General features: G+C 39.1%; 1 protein-coding gene and 1 long non-coding RNA gene across 8 annotated transcripts in view; one reads left to right on the top strand and one right to left on the bottom strand.

Annotated features, from left to right (window-relative positions):
• Window positions 1-20,316, top strand: part of LOC130165972 (uncharacterized) — a 166,376-nt gene that overhangs the window by 94,790 nt on the left and 51,270 nt on the right. The gene's annotated exons all lie outside the window — the stretch shown is intronic.
• sox6 (SRY-box transcription factor 6) overlaps window positions 6,763-20,316 on the bottom strand; it is a 137,877-nt gene continuing 124,323 nt past the window's right edge. For 5 of the 7 annotated variants that reach the window (XM_056371135.1, XM_056371118.1, XM_056371160.1 and 2 more), the window contains 3 exons: window positions 14,074-14,307; window positions 13,054-13,270; window positions 6,763-12,251 (listed from right to left, as the gene is read on the bottom strand). In XM_056371135.1, the coding sequence (XP_056227110.1) occupies window positions 11,945-12,251; window positions 13,054-13,270; window positions 14,074-14,307 (758 nt within the window). In that variant the 3' untranslated portion in view covers window positions 6,763-11,944. The remainder of the gene's footprint in view (window positions 12,252-13,053; window positions 13,271-14,073; window positions 14,308-20,316) is intronic. The other 2 variants (XM_056371168.1, XM_056371178.1) reach the window with 1 other exon arrangement.

The raw sequence follows: 20,316 nt of genomic DNA, 5'->3' as shown, positions 1-20,316 counted from the left end.
CCCTACCCACTCACCCACCCATCCACCCACCCCAGCCCTTTGTCCATTTACATTAAAATATTCCCACACCAATAGAGAGGCAGGAACAAAGTGGCTGCATCCGTAAGGTAACAGACTTCAATACCCAACAGAAAAGGTAACATCCCCAAGTACTTCAGCCTCTATGCATTCATGTTAAATTCATGGTCCAGCAATGTGCACTGGCCAGTACACACTAATATACTGTATTTGCACTTGCTCTCGGTGGGTGTGCAACTCTCCTGAAAGTGGTAATGATTTAACAGGAGGGCTCATTTAAAAGCCACACGTCCAGGAAACCCAAAGACAGTACTGCTGTCCACAGGTAGTATATTTAATTCAACAAGATATCAAGATTAAACAAGAAGCACACACCTACATGGACACGCACAGACACAATAAGTAAGCCTACAGAGAAACTCTGTTGATGTAGTGTAAATTAATTTACTGTTAGTCATTTTGTAAACAATTTACACAAGATCTTTACACAAGATATACATGGAATACTGAGTAATTATCTGGAAATTTTGTGGACGTGTGACTCGATTTTGGTTTGGGTCGGCATGATTTAATGAAACTGTGAGCAAGGAACTATTGCAAGATGTTCAAATAGTTGGCAATAACATTTTCTGAATTTGGTATGACTTGTCTTTTATGTGGATATTAATCCCTAAAGTAATTCACACACACTCACAAGATCCTGATTTCTGTGAACTTGTTTTGTTTAAAACCAAAAAATATAATAATTTTTATTAACAAATTTTTTACCAAAATAATTTTGAACATTTTGTTTCTCTTCTCTAATACAAACATTCACATACTGTAACATTTTCACTGAAGGAAGAAAGACATCAGTGCCACAACCTCAGTGCACATGGACAAGATGACTCTGTGAGACTTGGATTTGTAGCACTTGTGCAGGTTGACTTCAGTTTACTACACTATGTGTTTCATGAGATGTTCTTTTGACATCTTGCATTTTAATTCTCCTACCAGAATATAATGATGTAAGCAAACATCTACATAGTGAAATATTCTTGTTAACATTATAAGTGCACTTGGAGAATCCAAGTAGAAATCCATAGATTATATTGAAAGACAGCTGCAACGATATCGCCATAAAAAGCGACGCAATTCATATTCATTGAATTACACAAATTACAGATGTAGCTCAAAACCTCTGAAAACGTGATGATGAATCCCTTTTTTTAACTTCTGGCTGATAATTCATCAGACTACACTGGCAAAGTATTGGGCTTGTGAAAAATGCATGAATTACTAATTAATGAGGCATTCTCGCAACATTTACATATTCATAAAGGTGTGTAATTCACATATGCATGAGAGAGCTGAGTGGTAGCGATGAGAGAATAACACATATTGCGAGAAAGAAACCTTTATTTTGTCAAATTCTTGAAAAAGCCGAGGGAGCAGAAATGCTTTTAAAAAACATTACGCATTTATTCTTCCCCACAGAAATGCAGTCAAATGCTTTGGGAGACAAATGCACCGAGGAGATGCAATGATGTGAAACAGTATGCAAAATTACATTTTCTGAAATATTGTCCCATGTGGATTTTCAAAAGTTCATTTAGCAACCCAGTGTTCCTAACAACTGTGCTCAGAAATCTGATTGATTTACATAGATAGAAACACATTTTCAGTATCATCTCAGTTCTGCAAGAAGATATGTGATTCACTCTAGACAAAATAATACATAACATCCATGTTTTAAAGAAAATAAATAAATAAATCGAAGAATTTTGTCTACATCTCACACTCAATACATAGACATTTCTTTCAGCTGTTGTTTTCTCTCTGTTAAGACACAGTCATGCCCTTTCTTGTTACCTTTCTTTGGTTTTAAATTGTAATCTGAAATTTTTCCGATACTTAAAATAGTAATTGAATTATTGGGATTAGTGATCATTAACATTTTTTCCAGGATAGTTAAAATCAACCAATAGCTGTGCCATGATGTCAGCCTTTTGGAGACAAACACATTTCAGTGAAGCAGGTCCAAGATGGTTTGGCTGAAGTCAAGGCCTGTCCTTCTTCTGAAAGCGCCTCTCCATTGTTTCAACCTTCTCACAAGGGCTTTGTGAAAGCTGTCCCAAATATGGGTCAAAAAAGCACAAATAACATTCAGATGGTTCCTAGGCTCTTCTCACAGCTATGCACCAAAGAATGACAAGTCCAACAAAACCATGTTGAGTTTTTCACCCTGTGCCATTGTCTTTCCACATTAACTCCAAGCTGGGCCTTTTCAGCCAGGCCAGAGTTGTGTCAGGCCTACTCGGACACAGCCCAGCTCTAGCAGCAGGCTTGGCCTATTCAAAATACCATGCAGAGTCTGATTCACTCCTTTATTCCATTACAAAAAATGGCTCTTGGATGTATTGTACTAAATGTCTAATGAGAAAGAACACGAAGTAACAAGTAAGAATGGTATCTGTGGCCAAGGGGACACATAGATTTCAAATGAGAATCCTTTGTTCTCCAGGTTATTGTTTTGGCTAAGAACAAGAATTAAGAAAGTAATTTTTCCCAAGGCCACATATTTCTAGGTCAAAAATACTAGACTATCAACTTCTGATTTTAATTTAAAAAAAAAAGAAAATGTGAAAAGTCAAATGATGATGATGATACTTGAGTAACTGAATTAACTGTAATTAACTGATTAACAGAAAATTAGCTATTCTAAACAGAACAGAACAACAGAAAGAAGAAGTTTGCTGAAGATGCAGTAAAGCTAACAACAAGAATGGCATTTCAGGATGCTTAAGTTTGAGTTTAACCTTGCAGGACTTTTGGAAGGCACTTCTGAGCATCAGGCGCAGGGTTTTGGCAGCTGCACAGGGAGCCTGGTGGGTCAGCCCTTCTCCGGGAGCTGCTACTCCACACTAATCTATTTTAAACCATCTGTGAAATTAGCAAGATTTCCTAAGTCCTTCACCTCCAAGGATTAAAACATTGCTAAGGGTCTGAGCTGTTCTTACATACTGTTCTTGTATACATGTTTGATGACTCTTGAGATCTTTCCCAACGTCTTTTCTTTCACCTGTGCTTGAAATAGATAGAAATAAGATGGATGAGTAACATGCATTTAAAGAATATCAAGCATCTGGTTGAGAGTGTTTCTGCAAACTTGGACACAGATATGGGTAAAAAAAAAATTATGTTTCACATAATTTTACCTGATGGTTGAAAATCAGGAAAAAGGGAACATAGACAGGTGTTACATGTTCCCACATCCTGTAACATCAGGGAGACCAAGTCTCAGCTGTTCTAAAGAGCCATACCTAGGTGCTGCACTGCCTCCGCCAAAGCCAGTACAATGAAGTCATGAGTCAACCCTAATGAGAAAATCAGATAAATAGCAGCTGTTCTTGGGGAAATGGTGTTGTCTGACAGATTCACTGGGTGCAACGGCTGTAGCATTGAGCAGATCCAAATGAGTAAAATATTGTTCCAGGCGCCCCTCGCTGCTCCCCTTCCCTCCGGTGTTTAGTCATCAGAGTTGTGAAATAGCAGTCCTGCCGCTACACGACAGCATTGCTGTATTAATTACTATCCGCTGTTCAAACATACACATCTTTGTACAACAGTGACAGTTCATCCAAACAGGCCACTTAAAAACAGCAGCATTACTCCCAATAGCTCAGCAGGCTCCCAGTTTACCCCCCCCCCGACCTCTTGTTTGGTTCAAACAAAAATCTATGGGTACAATGCAAAGCAAAAACAGCACAAAGATTTATAAAAAAAAAAAGTCTCATATTCACAATTAAAATATCACCAACTCAGCAGTGTTGTAATGGTGCACACTCACTCGCACAATAATGCAAAGACAAATACACAAAGCACAGAGCTTTTCTCCATGCCATTAGTTGTCATGCAGGCTTGGAAAATTACTATAAGATTTATTGTGCAGAGGTGTATGTCTAGTTTTCCATCTACTGCCGGAGAGCGCTTACACAAACATCTATTACAGACACTGCAGTTAAACTGTAGCTTTCATATGCTCGTGGGAAGGCAGCAAACAGAACAATGATAAAAGACAGAGTGATTGATTTAAACAACAAATGAAACATTTTCCCCAAATGCTTAAAAAGACTTTAGTTCCAGTCTTTTTTTCTTTTCTGTTGACAAGTACAACTAACGCAGAGCTAGAAAAACTGTAAATCAGTAAAGTGTATGCTGACTTGTAATAACATTGACTCAGAATTTATTTGAAATGTTTTACCCCTTGCATCAAGCAAGACATTATTTAAAAAGGAAGCAGGGTGTAGAACTCATAATAATTATGATGATAATGAGCAATAGATGGCAGAGATCCAGAGAAGAGTGATGGACATAGTCTGGGCTTACAACTCTCAAGATGACCTCTGGCGCGCACACACACACACACACACCCACACACAAATACCTGCATGTTGTGTCATATCTGAAGGCAATATAGAGGTGGTTTCTGCATTTATTTTAGTCTTCATGTTTGAAAGTGTTTCTGATTATGTGACTAATCATTTTTGTTGGGAGAATTTAGGTGAAAACTGTGAGCATCCCATCATTCAGTCTAGTGGCTATTTTAAACATGTCGGCAATAATCAGTAAAAGTTGGATTATATGATGAATTACTGCTGTGCACTACACTGTGCTAGGTTACAGGAACACCTAGTTTCTAGTCAGCGTTTTCCTGCTACCCCATTGTCACACACACACACACACACACACACACACACACACACACACACACACACACACACACACAAACACTCACATAAATACACACACACACACACACACACACACACACACAACACACACACACACACACACACACACACACACACACCACACACACACACACACACCCACACACAAATACCTGCATGTTGTGTCATATCTGAAGGCAATATAGAGGTGGTTTCTGCATTTATTTTAGTCTTCATGTTTGAAAGTGTTTCTGATTATGTGACTAATCATTTTTGTTGGGAGAATTTAGGTGAAAACTGTGAGCATCCCATCATTCAGTCTAGTGGCTATTTTAAACATGTCGGCAATAATCAGTAAAAGTTGGATTATATGATGAATTACTGCTGTGCACTACACTGTGCTAGGTTACAGGAACACCTAGTTTCTAGTCAGCGTTTTCCTGCTACCTCATTGTCACACACACACACACACACACACACACACACACACACACACACACACACACAAACACTCACATAAATACACACACACACACACACACACACACACACACACACACACACACACACACACACACACGGGCACTCCTTCTGCGTTACCTGTTTACCTGTGTGGCTGCCAGGAGTTCCTCCTTCATAGGGCACTGGTTGGTCCAAACTAGAGCTGTTCCATTACTGATACAACTTTTGGAAATGCTTTTGATACTGCCTAAACTACTGGATCAGGAAAGAAAAAATGGTATTGGAACATCACAAGTGAATAGCTTGAAGCCTGGCAAGATGGATTCTCACTTGCGAGAAATCCAGCTGCTTTGCAAGGATAGGTTCGTTAACTAGCAAACAACGCTAACATTACCGTTACTTTCCCCTTTGCACCTGCGGCTGTTGTGAGGCCAGAGGCTGGTAGTCTGCTGTGCGTTTTCTTGATGTAAAAAATTGCAGTATCCCACCACCATGAGATGCCATTATCACTCTTGACAGTCAAACATGAAGATTTCCTTGAAGTCATTCATGTTGTACAGAAATAGAACCTATGAATCAGACATGTTAAGTTTTGTTTCACAAATGTTAAAGTAAAATATTCATTGTGCATCAGTGCTGGAAAGTGTAGAACATCAGCCCGAGGGAACGTGGCACAAAATGTCTCATCTAGGTGGTGTCCATTTTCTGCGATGACATCATCAGTTTAGATTCGGTGTGTACAGCCCTCCAGCAAAATTTGCACAGTGGTATTTGGATATTAGGGTACAATACAGAAAATGCAAAACCCTAAAAATATTTGTCATTGATCTTCATGCACAATAGGTATATTCATTACAATCAAGTTTATAAATCCTTTTTCACATTAACACTTACCTACAATAAATCATTGAATATTTATTTATTTACTCATGTATAACTGCAGATAATTAAAAGCATTATTGACGTATAAATATATCAATAACCTGTTGTAGCATAATAATAAAAAAGATTTTATTAATCACAAGTTTTTAATCATAATGTTATTGTACTAATAGTACTATTACCCACTGTTAGTAATAATTTATTTATACTACAATGACAGATTAAGGAAAACAGTAAAGATGAACAATATTAAGCAATAAGCTTTTAGGTGCTATTTTAAGTTTCTGTGAAGTTTCTTTACAACTAAATAAATAAGCAATTAGTATAAACACAATGAAGCTGTTCATATGTTGTGTTCATGAGTTTTATTTTCTATGACCTTGATGCGAGGTCAGCTTAAATATCTAGGAATAATGAGCATCAACAACAGTAAATGATCAGCTGGTAAAATTTCATTTATAAAATCTGGGTAATTTTTTCTTTAGGAGAAATCTAAAAGAGAAGGAAGGTATAAGAAAGGCGTATAATATTCTCATGAGAGTTTTGTATTCATTGTGCAGTAACACGTATGTTCCAACCCCTCTGTTTTCATTGAAGTCATTCACATTTATTTACATTACATATAAACACCTGGATGGGTAGAAATGATATGATGAATGCCTCCACAATAAAAATAATTACTCAAATCTTAAAACAAAATGTCTCTTTAATTTTTAAGTGTCAACAGCAGTACAAAAGATGGAGTGATGTGAGAAGCTTTCTGTAACACAATTTCTGTCTCTTTTACAGAAAAGGAGGAAATTCTTGAGGTAAATGAGCTTAAACAGGCAGTTATTCAGCCCACTGTTGCATTGTTACAATGGACTGAGACACACAGAAAATGGTGTTACATTATAATATGCCTGAATTGATCCTGTGGGGATAATTTAATCATATACAGTATCCACATTTCTGTGGTGCCTAGATGCACCCAAATGTGTCACTCATTGGTTTGTTTTTACTTGATATAGTGTATTAATACTACCAAAGCTGAGGAGATTGCTCTCCACACACACCACTGTAAAATTATTCACCTTAAGTTTACCTCACGTCAATACTGCACATGGAAACTAAAGACTTGCTGGTGTACACTTTGAAGCCAAGCAAAACAAAACAAACATTAAAAAAATTTAGTAACATTTTCATTTTTTTTTTTTTTTTAGTTTTAGCAATAATACCCCTAGCAAATAATTGATCTTTTGTACTGTATAAAGAAGAATGTGAACACAAATGTGATGGCAACATTTTTTTTTAAGTTGAATTAAAAACTTTACATTGGACTGTACAAGATATTATGATAAACTATTTACATATTCAGACATAAACTTTTTTTTTTTTAAAGCAGCAACAGACACTATGTATTTCATTTTCTCTAATAACACCCAAACAATACTTGCCATGGGCCTAGGTACCTGCCAGGAAAAAAACAAACAAACAAACAAACAAAACAAAAAAAAAGATTTCTACGCAGAAAATTGTATCAGGCTGCCAGCAATTTCAAAACAATGGCTCCAGTGATAGAAGAGCCACACACAGTGTTGCTTGAGAGACAACTCTAAAAAGCAAAGTACCAAAGACAACTATAAATGTTGCCCTGAACAACAAATTTTACACTTCTGAACAGCAGCTAGCATGTCAGTCCAGCATGTCAGTGAATTGTGCTGATTAAATTAACACAGAGAACATTCCCACCATATACATCACAAAGTTCAGACAGAAAAAAAAAAAAATCAAATTACAGTAAGTAATGTTGAAACAGCATACAAGCTTTTGTCTTCAGTTGTTCATTCAAACCATTTGCATGTCTAACAAGTGGATTAAGAGAAAACAATTGTGAGGGCTACCTTTGCAGATGGCTGGATAGTCATGAACATGTTCATCAAGAATCAGCAACATACAAAAACATGGCAAGGAGAGAATTAACTAGGAAGGCTGCACTGTCTGTGCATTTTGCCACATTAAAACAAATAAATATTTGCACACTCCCACCTTTTGGAAAAAAAAAAAAAATCTAAAAACATCACTTGTGTTTGAAACAGTCATTCACAAAAACACCTTTGTTTATCATGATAATGTAAATGCAAGCCAAATGCATGCAAATTTTTTCAGCTTATATCAGCTCCCCATAAGAAATTTGCCACATAATGAGTTCTGTAATAAACACAAAACACAAGTGAGGATATACAGCATAACACTTAGATTGTATCATGATTGGGAAAACAATAATTGAATAATTCTTATACATCAAGTGCTTTTTGTTTAAATGAGTACCTTACTTGCAATGACTCCTATGTTCACAAGTCTAATGAGTTTTATTTTGATTGGTTATTTGAATAGTCCAGGGAAGATTATCAAAACATAAGCAAGTGAGGTGCTTCTCTCTGTCTCAGGTCCAATACTGCTCTCTTCCAATAAAGAGAAAAAAATCAGCATCTACATGAGGTACAGTGACTTGTCAGGTTTTAAAAACATGAAACCATGTACAAAAATAAAACATAAAAATGAAAATAAAATAGAACAGCCAAATACATAACTTATACTTTACTAATGAACAAAAATATATTTCCTATGTTATATTTACAATAAAATCTAAATGAGATGGTGAATTCACTGAAAACCATATTTAGCTCCAATTCATCAAACGTGTTTTTTTCTTCTTTGATTGTCCATGTTGTTGTTGTTTTTACTGACAATTTTAGAGCCAGCAGTGGCTAATAATAAATACAATATGTTGATACTCTACAGTTTCAAATACAATATACAATGCACTGAAGTCTGAAGTCTGGTGTTTCACGTCTAACCGAGCCTGCTGTTGAATTTTCTGCTCACTTTCTTGTGCTGAGTGTCTCCCCTAGGCAGCCCTGAAGCTTAAAGAAAGTATTCATTCATCATCATGTGTCTTTGCATAAATAAACAAAATAAGTAGACAAAAAAAAAAAAAAAAAAAAAAGACTCAAATCTGGCAACTGCGAGAGCAAACCCACTTGAGTCCAACTGGGTAATTTTGTTCATTCATGGTGTTTTTCCTCAAACAGCTTCACATTAATCAGAATTGATAAAAATACAATTTATATCCAGTGCTTATAACACTTATGAAACATCGTCTCCTCATGAGTTCTTGTTGTCATTTTTTTTTCTTTCTTTCCTTTTTTTTGTCTTTTTTTTTTTTTTTTTTTTTTTTTTTTTCTTTTGCTATATAAGCACAGTCAAGTTTCAGTTCCGTGAAGAGTCCTTTTTAACTACCAGCCACCTAAAGCAATGTGGCATGGTCATGAAAATATTTACAGTCACATACAAATCAATCTAACCACCAGCAAACAGGAGCAAACAGCTTAAAAATACCAAACAGGTTGACTTGGAGGGAAATCCACTTGGGCTTGTTTGTAGGAGAGCATCCTTAAAATGTTTTGTACCTCAAAATGAGAACAATGTAGAAAAGATGTGATGGGAAAAAAATAGGAATTATTAATGAGTGGTGGTTAAAAAAACCTACAAGACTTAATATAAATGCTTCCAAGAAGTAGAAACAATGCAAGTCAGCACTGAATGGGTATTGACAATGCGAGTACAGAAGATAACAGTGCTAAAGAGATATAAAGAGCCATCTGTACCAATTAGAGCTGGGAGAAAAATGCAGTGACCAGCATTGGGGATCTTAACAGTTAAATACAGTGACCAGCCATTCAGATCCTTCAAAAAGCTCTGCTCTCATTCTGAAATGGACAGGTTCAAGGGCAAGGGAGGGGAATAGCTGGACTCATGCATTAATAATGCTGTATTTCAGATGATACCCAGTCGTCAGTCATTTTAATAATCCCCCACAGCTTGATGTACTTGTTCCATCTGCTCGCCAGTGCCTGGTGATTGGGCCAGGGTGGGAGCCCTGTTGAGGCCTTACTTCCAGCACTTTGATGGAGAGCACAATGAGGGACACACACCCCATTTTTATTGTTTCCCACCCCTCCCTGGTGTTTTCTCCTTCTCTGAGCCAGATGGCGCCCCCTGGGTGCTGAGGTTGCCACAGGCAGGGGTCAGAGCAGGGCATGGCAGGGAGGGGAGCCACTTAGACCTTCTGCCCTGTAAAGAGGATCTGAGTGGCAACATCAAGGCCTTGACCGCTAGAGGAGCTTTATCTAGCTGCAGTCTGCAGAAGGTCACTGCTTGTCAGCCTTTTTAGGATAGAGACTGTGTCCTTGTTGTTTCTGAGTCATTGCATGTTGTCTTCTTTAAATGCAAAAGATAAATGCATTCCAAAAGCTGATAAGATTACTAGAAATTACAAAATAAGGCTCAAGGTGGCAGAAAGAGAATTTATGTAAGTGCACTCATGCAAACATATGTCTTTTTAAGTAACCCTTGTCATATGTATGTATATGACAAGGTAATTTAAGAAACATTTGATATTAGCCTTTTCTCTCTGTTTAGAAATATCCTCATAAACTTTCAATTCTTTTAAGACTGCTTCAGTAATCAACTCATTGCATCAACCCGATGACTGTGCTCTGCTTTAAGACTTCTTAGTGTCAGTTTAAGATTTACAATGTCTAAAAAGAATTAAGATTGAAAAAAAAAAAAGAAGTTCTAAGACCTAAGACTTTAAACTTGCCGTCCAAATGGGGCTAAAGTGTTTAACAGAACATACTGTAGCTACACATTGTACAACATCAATTTGAGATTGTAATGCCCCCAAAGCTGCCTTTCACTGCTGTTCCAATCCCACAGATTGGAGGCCTTTGGCCTTTTAGCATTCTGGCCTGATTACAATCACTCTGATTAAGAACTTGGTGAGTCAGACTGGGTTGCAGAGCTGGAAATGAGTGAAAGATGCCACAGTGCTCTGTGTGGACTGGGATGAGGAAATGAAAGGGCTGGCCGGTTTCATTGATGATCACTGCATTGGGCTCCCTGGAGAACAGCTAGCATCACAGGCTACCAACCAAAGATGTCATATACTGTAACCTCCTGCAGAGCCTGCTGCCTCCAAGTTCCTGAGTTTCATTTGTTTATTCTCTTAGGGTAAATTAAAGAAAGACTGGATAATGAAGCTGCATTAAGAGATCAAGAGATTGTCTAAGACTCACGAAGCCTCTCCCAAAAGACTTTACAGATTTTAGAAACAACTTGAAATGTTTGGCACTTCTGCACTAAATTTTCTATAATAACAATCAACAACAAAAACATGATTAATAATAATAATAATAATAATAATAATGTGTAATGTCCCTCTGTATTAAGTTGGAATCACTCCATATGAATTTTGAGATATTTTGTACTGGTAATATTTTACTCTTGATTTTAAACATTCACAAGCTGTTGGCTGGCACACTATACCTGAGTGAGTATATTATTCCCATCTTGAACAGTTATGTAATATATCAAAAGGATCTAATTAAAGAGGAAAACAAGGTAAATTATTGTAAGAATTCAAATCTTATATCAAATATTGATATTTGATATACACATATCAAATATCAAATGTTCAATTTCAAGTTCCGTCTTTTGTTCTAGGCAATAAACTAATTGTGTAAATGTCCATGATCACAATGAAAAAAATAAACAATGAGAAAAAAAAATCTAAATTACCACAACCAAACTGCTTCACACACTTGAAGAAACACTTAAGACCAAATAGCTTTTGATTCTGATGAAGCCACATCTGCATGCTGGCTCCTAAACGATACATCATTATCTTTTTTTAAAAAACAACATTTTTAAACCTTTGTGGTGTAGTTTTTGTTTTCTTTTGCTCTTTCCCTCAGATCAGGCCAACCCTCTGGGCGTCGTCCTGTATGAGTGTTGTGTCTGCATTGGCCTCTTCGATTAAAGAGGTCTCAGTTGGCGCTGACTGGCTCTTGTGTGTCATTTTCACTGCTATAGTCTGATTTGGGCTCGTCCTCAAAATCCTCGTACATGTCCATCTCATCCTCGCCATTGACCGGCTCGCTGTTGTTTGCCATTGTATTGGGCTCTAGCTTCATGTTGTAGGTGCTCTGAATGACAGGAATGGATGGCTCAGGACTTGCTGAGGCACTCGAGCACTCTGATGTCATCTGAGGTGAGGGTGTGGTGGTCGCCATGGTGATGGCCCCGGGATAGACCATACTGGCGCTGGTAGTGATGGGAATCTGTGGTGGCTGTCTGGATGTAGGAGAAAAAAAAGATAAAATTAACATTAATTATACCTTCATGACTTACTTGCGATAGAAATTTGACCTTCAAAAACAATAAAAGAACAGATGGAAAGAATGCTGAAAGTGTTGCTGAAAGAGGAAAAAGTATAGAAAAAACTATATGGTTTTTTTTTTTTTGGTTGCAGCACTTAAACTTAGATTGCGGGATTAGGGGTTTCCCGCAGCAGTCTGCTTGAAGCCAGCAGCTCTGTGAAAATGATTTGGGAAAAGAGAGGTCCTCCTGACAGCTCCCGTTTTGAGCTGTTCAGAAACACGACCCAGTTTATTGGTGACATAAAACCAATACGTGGTTAGTGCTGCTCTTGTCTGCTGTTGTGCTGGATGATTGATACTCCAGCCACTGAAGCTTATGACTGACATGGGAACACCTGGAGAAGGGCTCTCCTGCTAACCACACACAGTAAATTAAAGTGTTAAGTTGAAACTGCTGCCCTCCAGGCTTCTGTAAGTCTATACTTAGAGCTTATATCCTGCAATAATGTGTGCACTTTATGCTCCATTTGCAGACTGCTATTGTCTAAAATGATGAAATCACAGCTATTGAAAAACACTATTTTAATGGGCATGTCAGGCTCTTGTCTTAAAACCAATACAGTAGAGGTTAACTGAGCACTGACTTTAAGAAATGGTGTTTATATTGTATGAGAACAGGCTCTAGGGAGGCAAAAGGCTACAGTGTAGTTGGTATGCTTTAAGATTGTTTGTGTGTTAGTGTGGTTAGATGGTGGGATTTGTGTCTGCGTGCCTACCCCACAGTGAAGAACTGCCTCATCTCTTGTCGCCGTGAGCGCATCATCTGCTTGTACTCTCCAATGCGGAGTTTTTTTCCGTCAATAATGCAGGTCCTCTTAGGCCGCGGCTTGTACTTGTAGTTTGGGTACTTCTCTAGGTGGAGCTTACTCAGACGGGCCTGCTCCTCATAGTATGGCTGCTTGTCCTGGTTAGACATGGCCTTCCACCGAGAACCTACACAACACAGTAGATTGAGATTTTGGAATTTGAACACGAGGAAAAAACAATTGTAGTAATAGCTATTTATCATGATAATAAAAATGGAGAGTCAAAAGAACCAATAATATTTTAAAATTCACAATCACATTTTACCACATTGGCTCAGAGCTTAATGTAAATCTGAATTGTCCTTAATAAGGGCAGAAGTTTTCTAGCAAAGTCATGTGCCAAGATTTATTGTCCATTCCACATGAACCTCTTGATAGCCCTGTCTGTGCACATTATCTGAGACAAGAGACATACTTTGATATCAGATGGTAAGAAACAACAGGCATGTGTAGTAAATACAGCTCTGTGAAGTGTGCTACCAGGTACTGGATGACAGCACTTTTAACAGCTCTGATGTATTGACTCCAATGCTGAGGGGACAAGACCCATTTAGCCTCTGTCATTTTTCATGACAAACACTTATGGTAGCGATGGGCTATAAATCCATCTGTATGCTGAGGTGAACTGATTCACAGTGGCCTATGAGATAACACACCTTCCCTCCTTTAGATACTGGCTGCTTTGTCAGATCAACTTTACCTATCAGTGCAGAATAAACCCACATCTGAATGTACAAAATGCTTGCTAAGTCTGTAAGGTATTACCAAAATTCAGACTGATTAAGGAAATCTCATAAAATATCTGCTGTCTTACACATAAAAGTAGTTCTCCACCTCTACAGTTCGTCATGAAAGAAGCTGTAAACACTGCATATTTATCACTTTTATCAGCCTATAAATATTTACTGGACTTGATTTAGAAGGTCTTACCCAAAATCTTGCTTATGTTGGAGTTGTGCATGTCGGGAAAGGCCTGGAGGATCTTGCGCCGCTCATCCTTGGCCCACACCATGAATGCATTCATCGGCCTTTTAATGTGGGGTTCGTTGTTGTTCCTTCCTCGAGATTCCCTGAAGACTCGGGCCTCAGTAGATCCAGCGCCTCCTGTTGGCCAACAATAATAGGGTTGGGGTTTATCTGCAGAGCCATTGACTTCCTTGGACCCTGGAATAGCCAGAGCAGGAACAAGAAGAGAGAGCGAGGCAAGACATTGATTAAATGACGAGCCATTTTCAAACTCTCCTTAATCTTCTTTTGTCGCTGCTATCATCATCATGAACATTGTTTCAGATGAGTGCAGGGCTACAGAGCCTCCTAGAGGGCTTAGACTTTTTATTGAGTGGAAAACCTGACTTGACAGGTTTTCATTTTATGTGCAATAAAAGTGAATACAATGTCAGCTTAAGAGGGTCTATCCAAAATCAAAAGAGGAAGACCTTGGACTTCAATGGCAGTTAAATATTTTGTCTGCAAGTATTCACACTTCTCTTCTCTACTACGTACATTTCAACTTGACATTGATAGTGTCCATAGTGCAAGGGTGCCAACATAAGACACAAACACAGGACTTGAGGCAGTCTTTAAAAAGAATCACAGAGGGAAGCTGGAAAATCTTGATAAAGCATTCTTCCAAAGTACATTTTAAAACATATATGCACAAATAAATTCAGACACGCTCTTTCTTCTTTCCTTCTCACTCCTTATACACACACACACAGACACACACACAAACACACACACACACACACACACACAGACACACACACAAAACAAACAAACCAGGCTCACATTTGCGATGAGAGAGAGTGCCGTTTCTGCAAAGTGCTGTTTCTCAATCAGGGCATTCACAATCAGCATAAGGGAGTTTCTCTCAGTATTAAACTGTACATCAGACTGATAATGATTTCTGTTTGCATGCGAATTTGCTTCCTTTTATATGTAAGATGTGAAAGAATTAAATAAAAGCAGTATGAATATTTAAACAAACAAAAACATGTTGATAAACAAGGCTTGAAAAATAAGACAAAAAAAGCCTTCCATATGCTACGATACATCTTTAATGATCTCAAATCTGGAAAAGAAAGCTTGGGATGACTCATGCATATTTCATCATCCACATGTGAAGCCTTCTCATTAGACCATTCCACTAGCAGCCTTGGCACATGTTACCTGGGGTTTGATTTCTATTATTATTTCAGCTGATAAACAAAATCAAACTCTTAATGAGTAATGGAGGGCTGTGCAGAGGCATTAATTCCAAATCCACAGAAACCTCGCTCTGCTCTAATCACTGAAGATGCTGAAAAGTGTCTTCACTTCGGAAAAGCATGTCTTCTTTTCAGAACTATTATAGGAGACAAGTGCTGGAAAAGCAATATATGTAATCACAGAACCACCACCTATAATTGAGATGGGGGCGTGGTGGAAGTTGGATTATGCGCACAGAGTGTGTTTGAAGTCCAGTTGCCCACTAGGAAACCTGTTTCTCCCAGTACAAAGACTCCCCAAATCAATTTCCACCAGCTCATGTTTAACAGTCAAACAGCTACATTTGTGATACACAGAGGCTCGCCTTCATCTGGGAGTCTTGTGAAAAATGTTTTTTCACATTGTGACACTGCACTAGCTGCTGCCCACATAAGTCTCAGCTCAAAATCATTTCTGTCTTAAGCGAAGCAGGTTAAGAAAAAAGAGGGAAAAAAAACATGTGTAAGAACATTTTGGGGGCAAAAAGAAAACCTTCTCTTAAAATAGAAGTTAAAATCAATATATATTCTGACAATTATTTTTTTTAGTGTTTTTTATGTGTAATTTTTTTCACCAAATAGTGAATGAAATATTTTGACTTGAGAATTTTTTCTAATTTTTTTTCTTCATCAAGGTGTTGATAGAGCAAGCCTAATATTCGAAACCTTTGCTTTTTCTTAGTCTCTCAATTGAATTACACATGGAATGGCCTGGAACTGATACGTGCATATAAATATAATAACTTAGACAAATGCACAAAAATAGGAAATTAGAATATTTAAAAGGTGTTGGTTCACTTTTGTAAACACTTTCTCAAACTACGTGGGTGACATGTCATATTCTGTCTGTTTGCCTTTGCCTCCTAGAATGTTATAGGCCCTAAAGCCATCATGAATTCAGAAATAATACACTACCTTTGCTGCCACCGAACCCCACAGTACGTTAATTTCATTTAGCATGCACTCACTGTACAGGATGAATTGATTTCACTTTGTTTGGTTTTGACAACCATGTTTATTGTGCAATGAAATGTGGTGTGGCGGAGGGCTGACAGTATCCATCAACGCGGGGCAATCTGCTGACTGCCGGGGCCAGATGAAGGTATTCATTAGCTCAGGAGCGCAGCGCTCACTCAGACACGACAGCCACTGTCTGCACCCCGGGATCGCTTGCTGTAATTTACGATGCCTCCCGTGCCATTACTCTATCACTGACACTGATTCAGCAATTTATATACTGGTGTGCATGCATACGGGCAGAGGTGAGCTTCTTACGGGGAGGGGGACAAAACAACTGCCTGCCATCAGCTAGTGCCACATCCATAGTTAGCCAGGAAACCAGCCACGTGACTTGGTTCATTGGAGGGAAGCCAGATGAGGTATGGCACATGGGAAAGTGGCTGCCTGCTCTGCCTGATGCTACAGAAAGACACTGAAATGCACAACGGCAGTGTTACATCATTTACTTTCATCCGTACTGAGGCAGGTGCTTTGGTCCTGGATGTGTAAACAACAAAGTGATGAAGGTTTCAAGCTGACTCAGACCTAAGACTGCCCCTGGGAAACCAACAGCCTAACAGAGTTTGACCTTTGACCTGAAATCAAAGTCCTCACTGTAATATTACTGATTACGGTACAAACATTGCATAAGAGCATGCAAGACTTAATGGGTGGATAAAATTGCCCCCCCTTCCACCCCGGATAATATACATGACTTAATCAGAGGCATCCTGTGCATTAGCAGCCAGTCTTAGAAAATCCCTAGAAACTGCAACATGCAATTTGCCTCAACATTGTTTCTGTCTTTTCATTGAAAATCATGACACTGCTCTGACATTTTGCAAATGAGCATTAACATTTTTTTTTTCCAGGAGGGGCAGGATATTTAGGAATCAGTTAGTTAGGTGTGTGATTGTGTAAATAAACACAGATGTTTAGCAGTGACAGGGGCAGCCCCCCTGGGTGGTAGCTGGGGAGGGAGCGTAACAGAGGGAGAGCTGCTTAATAGAATTTATTGTGATTCATGAGGCCTGCAGCTCAAGTGTGACAGAGCGATATGAGAATCCCCTTTTAATTTGTCTCTCCTGGAAACACTGCAGATGAGCAGCATGAATTACAGTGAGAAAGAATGATTGTGTGTGTGCACGAAGCGTGGGGGGTGGGGGATAAAAAATGAAGAAAGGAGAGCGAATAACGAGGAAGTAGGGGGGGAAAAAAAAGGAGAGAAATGGAGAGAGAATCTAGTGAGGCCCAAAAGCCTATCACACCTGTGAGCTGCAGGCTCAGACTCGACCATGTACCAAGCCAGAGGGTAGCACTGCCCCAGCCGTCCCCTCTCCTCCCCCTTTTCTCCTCCTTACTCATCTTTGTTCTGCGGGCAGACACATAATGTCACCCAGGAATCCGCTCAAGAGGATGAGCCTCAGTGAGCAGGCAACAATCACGCAAACCTGCCAAGCCCTCCCTGTTGGGATCAAATATAACACCTCTCACTGAAGGCATTTACTGCTGACAATAGAGCCTCTCCCTCAGAGCAGGATCAGGCTAGATTAATGTGTATGGACAGACAGGACACGGCGCTCAGTGCCCCTGCTCTAGCCTGAGCTCACAGCAATTAAACCATTACAAATTACAAGTGATATAAGCCCTATTATAACATGCCAATCCTTTTTTTTTCTTTTACAGTTCGGATGATTTGAGTTTTCTGGAGCCTGTGTGTGTGTGTGTGTGTGTGTGTGTGTGTGTGTGTGTGTGTGTGTGTGTGTGTGTGTGTGTGTGTGTGTGTGTGTGTGTGTGTGTGTGTGTGTGTGTGTGTGTGTGTGTGTGTGTGTGTGTGTGTGTGTGTGTGTGTGTGTGTGTGTCTTTGAGAGAGAGTGAGTGTGAATGCACGCACATGTTAACTTAGGAACAAACAGCCAACCTGTTTCAACATGCAGGCTATGGCTTTCACTTTTGTCTGCTCTATCCCCTCTCTTGTGCATTTAGCCTAAAAGTGGAGTCTAATCTTTCACAACGTCCCAGCTTTGCACTCACAAAAGGAGATGCATGCACACACAGAGAAACAGCAACACAGAAATTTGTTCTATTGGGGCTAAAGTTGAATTAGCCAATCTTCAAAACAGAACTTTCTTATTGATTGTGATGACCTATTCAACTATTGTTGTTGCGACTTGATAAATCATGTCTGAGCCTCCTCATCTAAGCTTTCTTCAAGGAAAGTCCTCTGCAATAAAAGCCAGAGCTTGATTCCCACAGCCTCAGTGCAAGGAAAACAGCAACAAAGACCTCTTCAAACAATCAACTCATATAAGAACAGCTCACAGCAACCAAAGTAAAGAAACCCATCAACAGTGATCTGTAACAACAATGCAACGCTACTGTTCTTCTCATCCTATTCCATGAGGACTTTGTTAGAGACACTGTTTGGCTGAAGCTTCATCTTTTCTCACTCTCTGGTTGATATTATCACACTGGGCGTTTAGATTAATTCTGTTTCCTGTCTCCACATATCTCTCAACAACCTCTTTGTTCTCTGCGGACCCTCAGTGGTGGGGGCGGTTTAGACAAACACACAACCTCAGCTGCACAGCAACTCCGAACTGCCATATGTGAATGAACAAAGGGCCAACCCAGGCTGAGGCCTTTGTGGTATTTGGTAATATTTTCATGAGAGCTTAAAAAGACCTAATGAAATTTGCGGTGGGATCGTGCGCGTGGCTCGTGGCTTTGTAAAATGAAGGAAATCCTATCTATTTCCATTCCTTTGCCACTTTTTTCAGAGTCCTATTCGTTAGAACTTTGGTTGCTGCATGCTTTGCAAATATTAGCTTAAGCAACCTAAAGCTTTCTGTGAACTGCTGTGATGACAGAGGTGCGCTGTACACTGGGCCCGCTCAGTGTGGCTGCTCTGTTCTGGAGGGAAAGCTGCTGCACACCAAGGGGCTTTCACACCATATGTAAGGGTTGGGAGGTACACCCAGTAATTTTCCTTTTCAGGAAACACCAAAGTATATGCAGTGTGTTTTGAATTACTAAGAAAAAGTGTGTAAAGATACAAAGAGAGATTCCAAATAACTTTCCCCTCTTCCGTACTGAAATGCTCCCAAAAATAATTACAACTTCCAAAAGGTATTCAGTAATAACTTGCTTGATAATTTCCAGATCAAAAGACATCCAGATGCCTGGGATAAAGTTTGGTTTATGACGTATTTATCATATATAATCATTGCTACAGTAGAATACAGATGGACTGTATTTTTATTTGTTTTTTAAATGCCATGTAAACAACTTTAATATGTAAAACCATAAAAAAAAAAAAAAGCTAGCCCAATTTTAACCGTGACATCTGCATGACCTGTCACCTGTGAATCTGTCAATCAGTGCTTTGTAGGTTATTAAAGAAATCCCAAATAACAGGCGATTACATAATTACTGTATGTTTATATATATATAAAGGTAAGCCAGGGAGCCAAGCCTCCATTGGTTCAAGGAGAAGAAAATCCTCACAATAAGGATTTCAAAGTAAACATCTTCTCAGAAGAGTAAACACTTTGTGGTTCACATGATTCAACCATGTGTTTCCCTGTTGGTGAAGCTGAAAGAGACAGACAGATATATTTGTGGCGTAAGAGGAGAAATGTTAACTGTGTGTTTTGAGTTATGTGTGCTGCTGTGGCTCCCAGCCATTTCCCCCTGGGAAGAGGACCTCTCCTCTCCTTTAACCTCTGCTTGCTCCTAATCCATAGCCCACTGGGAACACTGATGCGAGGCGTCTGGCGAGAGCCTTTCCCTCGGCCCTGAGCAGGACTTAAAAGGACACAACTGCCCTGGTGTGCGCTCTGTTTCAGTCCTGACTCCACAGCAGCCACAGAAGGAAGGTTCCCACTGGCAGAATGAGAACTGGAAGCACATCTGTCCAAGGAGTCAG

The sequence above is a fragment of the Seriola aureovittata genome, chromosome 1 (assembly GCF_021018895.1).
Source record: "Seriola aureovittata isolate HTS-2021-v1 ecotype China chromosome 1, ASM2101889v1, whole genome shotgun sequence".
Lineage (NCBI taxonomy): Eukaryota > Metazoa > Chordata > Actinopteri > Carangiformes > Carangidae > Seriola > Seriola aureovittata.
This window is presented reverse-complemented; position numbering and strand designations above follow the sequence as displayed.